This window comes from Podarcis gaigeae, assembly GCF_964106915.1.
Source record: "Podarcis gaigeae genome assembly, chromosome: 5".
NCBI lineage: Eukaryota > Metazoa > Chordata > Lepidosauria > Squamata > Lacertidae > Podarcis > Podarcis gaigeae.
Window position 1 is genome coordinate 21,399,914 of NC_139681.1, and position 15,462 is coordinate 21,415,375.

Sequence of the window (15,462 nt, forward strand, 5' to 3'; positions counted from 1 at the left end):
ATGGCAAATCCTGTAAGCACTGGAAGTATTTGGGAAAGGCAGCAACAGTCATGGTGGCATAACACCCTGTGTGGATCATTTATTTATCAGAATGCTTTCTCCTCCCTCCCTCCTTCCCTCCCTCTCTCTTTTGGCTGTTACATGCAGCATCCATTTTCCAGCAGAAACCAAAGACAGCTCTTTTTATGCAGCCCAAGGGAAGGGAGAGAAATGAGAAGGAACTAAGAACTTGGCACTTAGATTAGATATGTTTGTGACTTTCTTATTTTTATTTTTTTGCAAATCTCTGCACTTCAGTACTGAAGGATAGCCAGTTCCAAGTGCTGAGTACTTATGGAGCCATTGTGGTATCAGCTTTCAAATCCCAATCTCCACCCCCGAAATGCATTATGTGCTTGACAGTTGCCCTTTTAAATCCACAGTGCAGTGCAGTTGGGGTCACACATATTTCTTCCTAACCCCGAGTTTCTGCTTTCTTTAAAGGAAGAGCTTAATAATGGAAGCCTTAATAAAGTTCTGTATTTGCAGGATTCTGAAGCTGGATAGATGTATGGTTTCCTCTGTAGAGGACGGCACTGTGGGTGGGTGGTATTCAGATAGGTTTTCTTCAGTGTTGGCATCCATCTGTCTTGGGAGGAGCGCGCCTCTGTATAGCAGGGCAGGATGTAAGAGACAATGGCTGTCTTAAAATCCCCAGTCCAACTCAAAATATTCAATTAAATATATTTTCCTTCAGCTTCTAGCATAGACATTTCATCCATAGCAATGCTAACACTCCTCCTCCTGCTGCTGCTTCTTCATCATCATCATCCTTGCGTTCCTTTTACAGGATTTACAGAGCAATCTCAGGCCTGTTTGCTTAGAAGTACTACTGTGTTTAGAGGACTATGTTTCCCAAAGGTGTGCAGAAGACTATAAAGAAAGTCACTCCCATTGCTCTAAAAAGCACCCTACTTCAATAAGATTATCAACAGCTGACAGTCCTAAACCTAAAAGAAGCTTTAGTCTAGTGAATAAGATTAGGAAAGGGACGCGAATAATTTCTGGCAGAACAAACAACGTTGAACATCACCTTAAGTAGAGTATAAATGGACTGCATTTCTGAAATGTAAAAGTATTTGGGCATACCAGCAGGTTCCAGTGTTAAAAAGAATTTAGCTAACAATGAATTCAGCATTTGAGAAAGATACTTGGGCCTGGGAAAGTTTTGTCTGCTTGCAGTTTTAGCAGAGGACACTAATGGGTTTGAGACAGCATTTAAAAAGGGTGTTTGGATGAATACCTTGCCTTATGATTTGTGTTGCCAAGGAACCAGGGTGTGGAATTGCCTCCATCAGACCCTAGGCCTTATTCCATCTGAATAGGGCCTAGGGTTTGATGTATCCACATCTCAGTTTCTTACCTGTAAAATTCATGTCATTGTGACTTACTTCAAAGGGATAATGGATTGTATAGCATATCCTCCAAGTGCCCCTATTGTTCAGTCACAGTCCCGGAATTATGAAAGCTGTCCTGGGTTCTGATTTGATCCTGGAATGTCCCTATTTCCCCTGCCACTGCTGAGGTCGAGGAGGAGGATGAGCTGGCCCTTGTCCCAAGAAACGGTGGTGATGGGAATGGCGTCTGCTAGGGCGTATCCCATTGCCTCTCCGTGGCCACCACTAACTAGCCTTCTCCCTTGGGCAGTTTGCAGCAATTGCTGGGGAGCAGGCAAGGAGAAAAGGCTGCTGCGACCGAGGCCCAGCTCCGCGTGATACGTTGGCTGTGAGGTGCAGGCAGAGGGCAGGGCTGCCCCAGGTGGGAAGAAAGAGGAAATGGAGCGCAGCGCAAGGAGTCTTGATTTATTATTATTATTAAAAAAAAGCTTTCTGCATCTGCGTCTAATCTTGCCCCTTCTTCTGACAGAAAAGGCTCTGTGGGGGACAATGACCCAAAAATTGGGGGGGGGGGCGGGCAGTTGATGAAGGCCAGTTGGAGGGGAGTGAGAAATGTCCCTATTTTTATCTGAGGAATGTTGGAGGGCATGCTATAGTACTTAAAATAATTTGAAAGCAGTGAAAACATTAGTAAAGAAAAACATTTAACAGTTAAGAATTTGCAGGATAAGCTTTATTATATGTTCCAGATATTGCTATTTATGCTAGACAACAAGGCAGCTACCCCTGCAGTAACTTAATTTGCCTTCACCTGAGCCAAATTCAGAATTTTAAGCGTGAGCAACAGGAAAATAATCTTAAGTGTAGGAAGTTTCTCTTTTGGAAAGCTTTGCATCTGAGCCCTACAGATCTAGAATTATGAATTTTAAGCCTCCAGATTATATTTTATTATGTTCCTGATCCACTACCTCCCTTTTTCATTGGCTTTTGTGCTCAGATGTGTTTTGTACCGAGACTCCAAAAGAAATCTTGGAAATAATTGAACCAATTCATATGGCTGATTGTGTCTCATATTCAAATATGGAATGAAGAGAGGAAATGTAATAAAAGATTATATTTAATACCAGTACCTTAGTCTATGCCTGGCTGATTGGCATGATGCAAATTTTATCATACCTGACTATTTTAGGGTTCTGAAAATACAATAGTATAATAAATAACTAAATGTGATTGAAAATGAGCTAAATGATACGTTGCGAATTTGTGACTTGAGTTTTCAGCATCTGCCAGCTGGCTTTGTAGTTTCCCAAGAGTAATGTGAAGGGTTTCTACCATGTATCATATGATCAAAAAACCTAATACTAACCCAATCACACCCCAGTACAATCTAACATTTTTTCGTAATGTGATGGAAAACGGGTAATATTATACCACACTTTTCCATTTATCTGAATCAGAATGGACTTTCTCAGCAATGTTTCAATTCTAGCATTTTTTACACTCATCCTATTAGTCAAAGGGTCTTTGGTTGCCCACCCCCATTCATGCCAACATTTGTGTGTTTGAAAGGCAAGACAGGATTATGTATTTAGCAACACAGCGATTTCATTCATTCATATATATATATATATATATATATATATATATATATATATATATGTGCAATTTCAGTCCTCTCTGAAATGATTCCACACAAATACCTGTGAGAGCATAAAAGTTAGAAAAAGAATGGTATGTCTGCAGCCTAGCTGGCATTGCATGAACATAAGAACATGAGAAAAACTTGCTGGATCAGGCCGATGGCTCATCTGGTCCAGCATCCTGTTCTCACAGTGGCCAACTAGAAGGCTGTGGAAAACCAGCAAGCAGGGTGGGAGCATAATAATAATAATAATAATAATAATAATAATAATAATAATAATAATTTTTATTTATATCCCGCCCTCCCCAGCCGAAGCCGGGCTCAGGGCAGCTAACAACAATCAAATAATCACACATTCTAAAAATATTTCATTATAAAAATTAATTAAAATCAAATTGATGGCAACCGATTAAGCAAAATTCTGTGCAGGTTGCCAGAGGAGGGAATCAGGCTGCGCCCTGACCAAAGGCCTGGTGGAACAACTCTGTCTTGCAGGCCCTGCGGAAAGATGTCAGGTCCCTCAGGGCCCTAGTCTCTTGTGACAGAGCGTTCCACCAGATTGGAGCCGCAGCCGAGAAGGCCCTGGCTCTAGTTGAGGCCAGCCTAACCTCTCTGAGGCCTGGGACCTTGAGGATGTTATTATTTGCAGACCGTAGGTTTCTCTGTGGGGCATACCAGGAGAGGCGGTCCCGTAGGTACGAGGGTCCTAGGCCATATAGGGCTTTAAAGGTTAAAACCAGCACCTTAAACCTGATCCTGTACTCCACCGGGAGCCAGTGCAGCTGGTATAGTACCGGATGAATGTGATCTCGCAGTGAAGACCCCATAAGGAGTCTCGCTGCGGCATTCTGCACCCGCTGGAGTTTCTGGGTCAGTCTCAAGGGCAGCCCCACATAGAGCGAGTTACAATAATCCAGTCTGGAGGTGACCATCGCGTGGATCACAGTGGCTAGGTCAGGGCGAGAGAGATAAGGAGCCAACTGCTTAGCTTGGCAGAGATGAAAAGATGCCGCCTTTGTTATAGCTGTAATCTGCGCCTCCATAGAGAGGGAGGTATCGAAGATTACACCCAAACTCTTAACGGACGGTGCTGGCACTAATTGCACCCCCGCAAGAGATGGGAGTTGCCCCCTCAATCCCATATCGTCCCGCCCCAGCCAGAGGACCTCTGTCTTCGAAGGATTTAACTTCAACCGGCTCCCTCGTAACCATCCAGCCACAGCTTCCAGACATCTGGTCAGTGTGTCTGGGGCCGAGTCAGGATGGCCATCCATCAACAGATAGAGTTGGGTGTCATCAGCATACTGATGGCAACCCAGCCCAAAACTCCGGACAAGCTGGGCGAGGGGGCGCATAAAGATGTTAAAAAGCATCGGGGAGAGAATCGCACCCTGAGGCACTCCACACACCAAGGAGTGGCGCGATGACAATTCCCCCCCCCCCCGAGCAGTCATCAATAGTCGTGTCATAGCTAGTGGCCTTTGAAGGAGGAACACCTTCATATCAAAAGGTCAAAATTATAAATCTCCTCATTCCAGCACTAGCAAGCCAAGCTACATCCAGGACAAAATGTCAGGACTGTGCAGACTCTGTTATCTTTTCACAATTGAGTAAGGCTTAGCTGCAGGGCTAAGAGGAGCTGCTAGCAATAGTTTGCTAAATTTACAGAATGCCAAGATTTGCTAGTACCTTATAGTGAGCTAGCCTATTGGTCTGTCAGTCCCAATATGGTCTATCCTGAGTAGCAGTATCTCTCCAGAGTTTCAGGCTCAGAGATTTTTTTCCAGCCCCATTGGGGGCAGCCAATGTAAAGCCCTCCAGAAGTTGTTAGACTATAGTTCCCATCATCCCCAGCCAGCCCCATCATCCCGGCTAGTCTTGAGTGATGATGGGTGCCGCAGTCCAGCAACATATGGAAGTCACCACATTGGCAACCCCTGATGTAAATAATCAGACAAGTCTCCAGTGCTTACTCACTACAAGGAAAATGGACTGTAAAATACTGCCCCCTACTCCAAAATATCCTACAGCTTGAAATGGAGAACATAAAACAAAATGATCGCCTTAGACAAATGACATTCCCATAAAATTTGACTTTAGTTCCTTGTCCTTTTGTTCGGAATGGCCAGGTTCCGCCTCCATGAGAGCAAATGAGAAAGCCAAGCACTCTTCAGCAGCCTCCTCTTCTGTCTTTGTCCCCTTTGTGCTTGCACAACAAAAGAGCAGTACATTAAGAATAAATGGCAGTAATGGACTGATGGGAATACTTCCCCTTTAAGTGGACAGCACAAGCTGGATGGAGCCCAGAGCTTTAAAAGTATGAAACCTGCTGATTAATCCTCAGATTCACTATTGTAAATGTAAGCACTTTAAGTTGCTGGGTGGCTTTGTGGAAAGGACAGTATTTTAGAATAGAGAACAGACAGCTTGATTGGGAGAAAGTTGAGACATATCTGAAACTGTCAGAAATTGTCAAAATGTCTGGGCACCTCTAAGGAGACTAGCTAACTTTCATCTCTTGGTAGTGGTGGGCTGACAGGGAGGCAAAGACATTGATGCGCACAGGGCGCAATGAAGGTTGCATAGAGGAACTTTCTCCAAATGTTCTGTAGTTCATTGAGTGCATTGTCAGAGTGAGGCTGTTGATGTGGACAGCTATACCCAATTCCAGACCTGAAAGCGTTTGGTTTTTTGCAATCCAGGGGTTCTGCTGCTCTTGGCTGGAGGTGACACTGGGGAGTTGAGCTGAAGCCTGATGTGCAATAGGCTCAGAGTGCTACTTCAAAGAGTTGGCCAACCAAAGGCAAAAGGTCAGCTCCTAGGATCTATGGTGAATCTAGAATAGCCTTCACCATCCTAGTGCCCTCCGGAAATTTTAAAATGCCACTCCCACTAGCCTCAGTCAACATGATAGCTCAGTTGGTGGAGCATGAGACTCTTAATATCAGGGTCGTGGGTTCGAGCCCACGTTGGGCAAAAGATTCCTGCATTGCAGGGGGTTGGACTAGATGATCCTCGCTGTCCTGTCCAACCCACAGTTCTATGATTCTATGACTGTGCTGCCTGTGACTGATGCGAGTGGTAGTCCAAAACATCTGGAGGGCACCAGGATGGCGCATACTGATCTAGAAGTCTCATACTACCTGTCAACTGCAAAGGCTATTCTTGCACCCATGTATTCCTTACTATGCCTGAAGAGGCTTCTGGGACCTGAATGCACACAATCACTGGACTCCAAGCCTTAGCCCATAAGTTTCTTGGTATTGGAACCAAATCCTTGATGCCTCTGCTTACTCAGTAAATTTGGGCCAAATAGAAAAATATGTAACATGCATGATTGCAAATCATGTACTGGATTTCCCCCCTCAAATTGGGTCTTATATGTAACATTCAGCTTTGTACCTACAGTGTCATGGAGCTGGGCAAGGATTCCAGGTGTTCTGCAGCGTCTTGGATTTACTTACTTCATTTTGGCTTTGATGGAGACCTTCTTTTGCTTAAAAGACCTTGGCAGCTATCAGGTGAGATGCAATGGGACTGAGCTTGGAAAAACATACCCTTGCTCACTTTTCAGTACCCAGCAATGTGTGTGGCATCCAGCTAGCCTCATATTATTAATGTCTTCTATTTTACCAGTTTCCAGGACTGCTGACTTTCTTACCTATAATCGCACTCTCTGGCACCACTCAATTTCAATCAGAAATAATCTCGATTGTCCCTTTACCTTGGCTACACTGTAACCAATGCCCTTGCTTACTCTCCTCTTGGTAGCGAGGTATATTATGCTCAAAGGTTTCACAAACTGAATTTCCACACAAGTTTTACAAGTTAGATAACTAGGTATTATTTACTATATGACTGTACTGAATATCTTTCCCCCCTGTTGTTAATAATGAAGAACTCACATGCAATTTTATTTGATCTTCCTTATACAAGCAAAAATATAAAGCTGCTGAGGTCAACATTTACAGATGATAAAGGCAACCCACCCTTTACATAACTTAGATATTCCTTTATGCAGCTTGATTTTGCTAAATACCATGATCATAATAGTGGAAATAATAATAATAATAATAATAATAATAATAATAATAATAATAATAATAATAATAATAAAATATTATATTATTATTATTATTATTATTATTATTATTATTATTATTATTCGGCTTGTTCTCTTGTATATGTCACCCACCCACCCACCCACCCACCCTACCGAAGCTGTTTTCCGTAGGAAAAGCACATCAAGATTTTATTACATGCACCTTCTATCAAGGTTTTCTTGTGTACATGTTTAGGTTTCGCAGGTTGAAGACAGAAGTAACATGTTAAGACGAGTGAGGCCACGTTGAAAGCACCCTCACATTTTCTTTCCTGGGATGAGCTCTGCATATTTTCAATGCAGTTCAGTGTGAAGAATTACTAGGAGAAAATGGAAGGAATGTATTGGCTAGCACCTTCTCCATCATCAACTCACACAGCCCAATCCAATAGCTGTTTATGCAAATCCCATTCAATAAAGGTGTATAATGATCATATGACATGCATTCGATTTTAAATACATATATTTAAAATGGATAGCTTGCCCGGAGACTGAGGGGAGGAGCTAAACCAGTGTTTGACTTTCTGGTATTGTGTTTATGTGTATGTAAGGCAAATCAGAAATCTGGAATTGCACTGGGGGTGCAGGGCCATTTGTGATGAGTGTTTTGTTTCTGTCTTCACCCTCTGAAAAACGGGGATGCTTCCATTGGCTTCCAGTCTGAGAAGATCAAGACATAAATTAGAGGGAATGTTACAAATAATATTTCTTCATTGGCAAGCAAGTGAACTGCGTGACCTCATTCCTCCCTCCCTCCCCCCATTTCCTTTTATCTCTGACTTGGACGATCCTGTTTTAAATTTGGTTTAAATGCGTATTTATAGAGCAGACTCTAGTGTCTTCTCCTAGTGATAATGATCAGCTAATAATGATAAATACTTCGCTGATGAGCTAAGTATGTAATTACACAACAGGCTGCAGTCACTCAATAGAGCTTTTACAAGCTGCTGGATAACTGTCTTTTAATAACTGCCTACATATATGTTTGCATTAGAGATGGCAATGGGTGTTGTGGCACAGGCCCCAAATTAAAACGATGTGTGTAGCTAAATCCTTTCCCAATTTATATTTGCATATCTGTGTCAGGAATGAATTTGGGTGACCACACCAAGCATAAAATACTCAGTTAATAAAGATCCAGTAACGAAGGATGGCATAAAAAATGAACTGAACCATTAGTTGGCTGGAGAACTGTATTGCATAACTTGGAAAAAGTGCAAGTATGTTTTGGTTTGCAGACTGAACTAAATCCCCCCCCCCCAATTTGTACCCACCATCCTCAGGGCTATATTGTCAGGAGCTGGAGTCAGGAGTACGTAGCTATAAAACACCTGGTGTCAGTAAAGTCAGCTCTTTATTCAAAGAAACCAAAACAGTGCAGGCCTAGTGATCCCAGCAACTCTTCCCAAGACGTCTTTCTTGCCTTTGTGAGGCAATTGTGAGGACTGAAGGTCCCCAACTTCCCACCACTCTCTAAGGCTCCTCTCCTGGTTCCTTCCTTATCAGCCTAAGGCACCTTTGTATTGTCTCTCATTGCTCAGCCCTCTTCATTCCTCTCTGTGTTCTGGGAGACCAGCGGGCAAGGGAACTGGTCACAGCAGAAGAGGGAAACTCTCTGGCTTCTTCAGCAACCTGCCTCCACTCTGCTTCTTGACCCACCTCTGCTTCTGCTTTTGAGCTGCTCTCTGCAACAGCCTCTTCCTGCTCACTCAACCCTATTGCCTCTTCATCTTCCAACACCTCCTCCTCCCGGTCTACTCCCTCTTCTCCCTCTGACCACTCACCGTCATGCCCCCCATCACTCCCCTGGCTCTGAGCCTTCATCCCCTCGGAGTTCCTCTGGGGGTTCTCCTGCTGGTGCTTCCCACCACTCGTCTGCATCCAGCCAGTCCATGACACATATTGAGAGCATAGTAGATTGCATTGTCTATAGTCTTCACAACAAACTTTCCCCTGGTTAGCACATGGGAGATGAGATGAATAAAGTTCTCTCTTTTTTTTGAAGGCATATTGCACACAGCCTGAACACATGCAAAATCACTGACCTAGTAGCTGGGCAACTGCTTGATAAATATGACCTTATGGCTTTTTATGAGCACTCAGCATGCTCACTCACCCTCCCTCCATTGGTATGCCTAGGATTTGATTTGATGGATTGTCTTCAGGGTTTTTTGCATGTGAATCAAGTGACAGAGACAGAAAGTGGCTAATATTCTAATTGCTGCTCTCACTTTCATGTAGTTAAGAAAGCAATTTCCTATTGATGTGTATGAAGGTGGGGGAAGAAAACTTTTGGGGGTTAAAGAGTGGTTCTGATACACATTCTTCTGGAAGTGGCCATATTTATTTTCTTGACCGTATCTCTGATCTTGTGAATTTCCTTCTCTTTGAAGTTTGATAACTGGTGGGCTCCACTAAGGGATATCATTCTCTACTGGCCGGAGTGGGTAATCATGGTGATCCTGGAGACCCTTTGGCTGTGCCTCACATTCCTGCTACCTGTCCCTGGATGCCCCAGGTAAGCAAGTCTGAATGCACAGTAGAGTAGAATTTTCGTAATGGAAAAAAGGGCATTCTAAAAGTTTATTTGTGAAGGTCTTATTCACTACCATGAAAGGTCATTTCCTAAACAACCTATTGTATGAAGGGTATATAACTCCAAAAAGAGGCTAATGGTTTTACCCATTTCCCAAGTGATAGACTATTCTCTGTGTACCCCCCCCCCCAAACAGGATCTTTTTCTTGGCAGTGAGAGAGAAAGCACTGGAGGCTCATAGCATCTTTGTAACATCTGTTAATTTGCAAGCACACAATTATAGCTTATTGGAAACAAGCAGATTCAGAGAGCGGGCAGCAAGTGCCAATCCTGAATCCCAAAGTGTGACATTTGCATCCTACTTCTGCCAACGCCAGCCAAAAAACTCCCATCTTTCCGTCTGTCTCAGTTTAAATGGCAACTGCTGTATTTTCTGCCACATGCAAACACCACTTGTCAGGTAGATTTTCCGTCAAGGAAATATATTCCAGTTGTTATCTCCAATTGAGAAAATATCAGCTGGTTAGCAAGCCCTGACCACTGGTCAGGTGACAGAAGGGGGCCAATGGAGTTGTAACTGGTGCTCAAAAGCTTTTAATTCTGAGTGGGCTGCTCAGATTCAGTGCAAACTGCTCCCTGAGTGTCTGCCCCCTGACTATCCATGTTCTTCTTTCAAAGCCCATTTGCTTTCCAGCTTGATTGTTCGGTCAATATCTACCAGAGTTCAGACAGCCAGACCTGGTAGAAACATACCTATGCATTAGACTTGCTTCCATTTACAATCTGTGTTGGAAATAATTGGACCCTAAAGAACCTTCCACTCCCATTCTAAGTGACACCTGCCAGGCAGTCATTTTTAATGCCTTAGTGTCTTATTCCCCACTACACTGAGCCCTTTCTCCAAGTCCAGTTAAGAAACATTTGAGAGCTCTTCTGTCCCAGATTCAAGTCAGAATCTCACCTCTCCTTGTCCTTAAGGTTGTGCTGTCATTTCTCATTTCTTTGGACAGAAAATTGAAGGGCAGTGTCGGTGGTGTTAAATTTCAAATCCCAATTTTGGAAATGAGTGAATTTAGCCCCCTTAAAACCCTATTCTTTGGGAATTGTAGAAGAGGGAACAGGGCTGGCTTGCTGTGACTGATACATACCTAGTAATATACGCTGTTGGGTGTTTTTGGCTGTGTTTCTCAAGCTCTTTCATGTACCCCAGGACATGCATCCTTTAAAAAGGCACTGGCAAGGCAAGGCTGTCATATGCTATGTGTCCTGCTGTTTTATCATTTAAAATAATGATCTATCCATCAGCAGACACAGCTTGAGGTGCATGCAAGGGATTGCAGAAGAACTGTGTGAAATAGATGTATCAGTTTGTGTTTTAGTATGGGATCATTTGCATGTCTTAGTGAATAAGGCAAAGCTATATTGCTACCTCTTAACAACTCCCCCTCCCGTTACTTAAAACGAAGCAGAATAATTTTCCCCCTTGCAGATAAATGTTGCTGTTATCTTAAAACAACAGAAGTGAAAAAGAAGCCAATCTTCTCTTTCGTGGCATGTGAAGAGAGAGTAAAAAACTGTGTAGGAAGAGTTATTTATTGGAAACAGTAACGTCCCCTACCCCATTACTGGTACTATGACAGTAACCTAGATTTTGCACCGGAATCTTACAAGTCTTGCACTAAGGGGAGGTTGAAGGAGCTTTGGGTTGTTTCCCTATTTCTTAGTACAACACAAGTCAATGGAATGATAAAGTTCATCTTTCTCTACTCAACCCCATTAGTTACCCCATTAGAAAATGAAGTATTCTGAAGCACATTAGATTCTTTGAAACTTTTCTTCTTCAACTGGGTAAACTTTGTAGAGTTTCTCTACTGCTTGCACCTGCAAGTTAGCAAAGATTTTTAATATGAGATACAGAGAAAGTCAATAGTTATTTGTTTATACATTTCATTGTACACACCATACTTCTGCTGCAGAATTGATTTAAAGCCGGTGGTGATTGGTTGTCTATTAATGGTAGAGAGAATTTTTGCAAAATTGCTTGCAACAGGAAGTTAGCGTTCAGGTTCTTCTGATGCACCCGAAGTGCAATAAAAGGGACTTGTGACACCTTGATTTCAGTTGATTGGGAGGAAATGATATGCCACAGAAATACAATAGATAGAAAGAAGTGTTCTTGAAAGTGTAAAAAAGAAGGATGCAGCTTGTTCCTCCATTTCAGATTGCTCATGACAGAGTGTGATTCTTTAATCTCTTTCACTCCGTGGAAGCTAATATGTGGTCATAAATCACACACATCAACTTCTCGAGGAATAAAACACTCTTTTCCCCAATGAACATTGGACCACGACTCTGAACTATTTAAGAAGAAATGCATACTTTCATGCACAGAGGTGGAAGCCAGGTTTAACATGGCCACGTTGGCTGTGACCCATTCTTCATTTAAGGCTATGATCCTGACCCATTCTTCATTTTGCATCATTTGTTGAAATGGTGTTCCTGCCACCTTTAAAAAAGTTAAATTAGGAGAAGCCTAGCTGAATGAATTTTCAATACCCAGAACTCCTATGTTTTCCACTCTAAGCACTGACAATCTGGTACCAATTTCATGCACATATGTGCAGTTGTATTAGTGGAATCAGCTTAGCATAAAGTGAGTGATGGAATATGCATTCTACACGCTCTTAAGAGCTGTGCAGAAACTGCAGCTGGGGAGATGTGTGAAAAACTAGCTCCATGTTTTCAGATTAAGTTTTCTATAGCGCCAGTCATAGGCAAATGGAATTAACTTGATTTGTTAAGTTTGTAGGATTCTAGGGAGGGTGTTCATTCTCACAAGCGTTGGTGAACCACATTAGCGGTTTTCTGGAGCGAGCCTTGAGTGGCTCATCCTCCTGATGACTTTATGAAATGCACCTGCAGTTTAGACACAACATGCAGAATTTGCAAACATATGAACTACAATTTTTGCTAAGGCTACTGTGTGCCTCACAAGGCAAGGTTCTGCATTTTCCAAGAAATGCTGGAGACAGATTTGAGTAACTGCTGGTTTGCAGTTTGCTAAGGGTGAGTAACCATTGCCTCTTTGCTCTAGTATTCCTTACTGCAACCCAAGATCGTTTTGCCACAGGCAGGATCTAATTTAGTTAAGTGAGCATAAAATCTCCCATATTCCATTTTAAGAGCGTTACAAGCAGCAGACTAGGCTTCCCCAAAGCCCAGCAACACATTTTTCTTAACCATTTCTTGCATAATAACCAGCTAGAGGATGGGTTCACATTAGGGTTGCCATATGTCCTCTGCTTCCAGGACACATCCTCTTTATCATGGGCAAAGTTGTCATCACGATCCATAGTTAAAAGTAGAAGCTGGCAAATGTCTCCTCTTTTTTGCTCTTCAAAATATGGCAAACCCAGAGATAAACACAAATGTCTGCTCACTACCATGGGGATTTTAGTTTGTCTTTAAAAATGCTATTATACCTCTATTGCCACCCACAGCTATATTGTGCAGTTGCAGCCCTGCCAACAGGTAAACAATATCTGTTTTCTGCTTGGAAAGCAATATTTGAAATTTGAGGGTTACATTCTGAGTGTATATACTTTCAGTGAGTAAACGCTAAAATTTTGTTTTGTGGGAAAATGCAGCTTTGTTGGGGATGAATCCACACAGTAAATATTGACACAATAGAACCGGTTTTATATTCTAATCATGGTACCATCCTCCACTGTTTTCAGAGACGGAAAAAGCAAAGGCACATTAAACATTTGAATTAGTAGAGATGTGTTTTGTAGATATTTTGCGGCAGATGGTGCATCTCAATTAGGGAAGCATGTTTTCAGATTGCCGTATTCTAATGCATTTTAAAAATTATATCTCATTCTGGGGGAAGATCAGAGAGGCAACAAAAACCGTGATTGCCAGAATTAACAGAGCTTTTTGGCTTTCAGAGATCAAAAGGATCATTACACTTAATGGTGCATGTGTAGTAAATGCTATTCAGGAGTTGAAAATAAGCTCACTAATTCGTTTTCAAATTCTTGTCATATCAGACTGGTCTTGTGACGAAAAATAAAATCAGTTCCGGTGCTTGGAAAACTGACAGCTGCAATTAATATTGTGTGTTCTCTCTGCAGAGGTTACCTGGGCCCTGGGGGGATAGGAGATGATGGAAAATACCCCAACTGTACTGGCGGTGCAGCGGGGTACATTGATAAGTTGGTGCTTGGAGAGGACCACATATATCGCTACCCTACATGTAAGGTAATTGATTATCTGCAGGGCTGGCTTGGTGAAGTGTTTGTAAGTGCTGGGCTTATCTGGCCTTTGGCTTTTATATGATAACATCGCTTAGCCATTCCCTTCCTTCTCCTGTCAGACATTAGCCAGGTGCAGCCAAACAAAAGGAACACTTATTGTGGCACCATTATCATACTGATTTTTCCCCCTCACCCCCAGAGGATGAAAGAAATCTAGTGTGAAAGCAGTGTTACGGTTTGACAGTCAGGAGTTTCAGAGTCAAGTTCACAAGCAATCTCAGCTCTTTGGGATTTACCTTTGCATAAAATATTATAAGAAACACCACAATTTAGCTGGACAAATGCTCTCCGTCTGTCCTGTCTCTAATCCAGATGTTTCAGGAAGTGTTAATACCTCTGTGTATTAAGAACATTTGACAGAGCATTAATTCCTGGTCTCTAGAAACTGATCTCCTTTTAAATTCAGTGGTACCTCAGGTTAAGAACTTAATTCGTTCTGGAGGTACGTTCTTAACCTGAAAGTACAACTTTAGCTAATGGGGCCTTCTGCTGCTGTTGCGCCGCCACCGCACAGTTTCTGTTCTCATCCTGAAGCAAAGTTCTTAACCCAAGTTACTATTTCTGGGTTAGCGAAGTCTGTAACGTGAAGCGTCTGTAACCTGAAGCGTCTGTAACCCGAGGAACCACTGTATAATTTTCAAGTTGCTAGATATATAGATCAGGCGTTTCTAATTTCTGTATCCTTGAAGGGCCACTGTAATCTTCAGAGAGTCCCCCAGTCTCTAAAAGTGTCTTTTGTTGCATGAAACAACTTACCATACTTAACAGCAGTTCTGCGCTCCATAGTAAGAAGCTGGCATCATCTAGCACCTTCCAGTGTCCAGCATTTTATATACATTTGCACGTGACGTACAAAATCCAAAAGGGAGCTGGGGCATTGAAAAGTGGAGCACCTGCCTTGCAAACATTTATCTTTTTCTGAAAAGTGAAGTTGTGCGTGAGCTTTTTGCTTTCCCCCCTTCTTTGATAGAACATCTGCTTTGCATGCAGAAGGTCCTTGATTGAATCCGCGGCATCTCCAGGTGGTGGTGAACCCTCTGTCTGAACCCTGGATTGCTGCTGCCATTCAATTTAAGTAATGGTGTGCTAGATGGACCCATAGCCTAACTCAGTATAAGACAGTTTCCTATGTCTTGTTTAGAATTTAGGAGGACTGTTAGAGGCCTGTTAAAATCCACTTGATGGCTGTATGTGGCTTAGCAGGCTACCAGCTGGCCATTTTTGAATAGTCAGAAGAAGAAGAAATCAAACTAGCTTGTCAAACACAGTGGTGTTTAGATCTTCTGTCATTGGGTGCCTTGCCTACAAAAAGAACTACTGGCACTGGCAATAAAATGCTTTCTCTCTGATACTTTGGAGGCCCTAGACAGCAACTAGTTTTCTTAAGAGGGTCAGGGCGCAGGCTAATGAGTTACCAGTTTTCCCATAAAGTGGCTGCAGTAAGCCCATCCCTTCCTCTGCCGTTCTGATGAGGCAGTTGGCTTCTG

The 15,462-nt window shown here is 42.6% G+C and overlaps 1 protein-coding gene across 3 annotated transcripts in view; it reads left to right on the forward strand.

Moving 5' to 3' along the window:
• The window catches only part of LOC310845360 (heparan-alpha-glucosaminide N-acetyltransferase-like), a 168,492-nt gene that overhangs the window by 111,090 nt on the left and 41,940 nt on the right, over positions 1 to 15,462 (forward strand). For all 3 annotated transcript variants that reach the window (XM_083740437.1, XM_083740435.1, XM_083740436.1), the window contains 3 exons: positions 6,427 to 6,539; positions 9,514 to 9,638; positions 13,793 to 13,919. In XM_083740437.1, the coding sequence (XP_083596563.1) occupies positions 6,427 to 6,539; positions 9,514 to 9,638; positions 13,793 to 13,919 (365 nt within the window). The remainder of the gene's footprint in view (positions 1 to 6,426; positions 6,540 to 9,513; positions 9,639 to 13,792; positions 13,920 to 15,462) is intronic.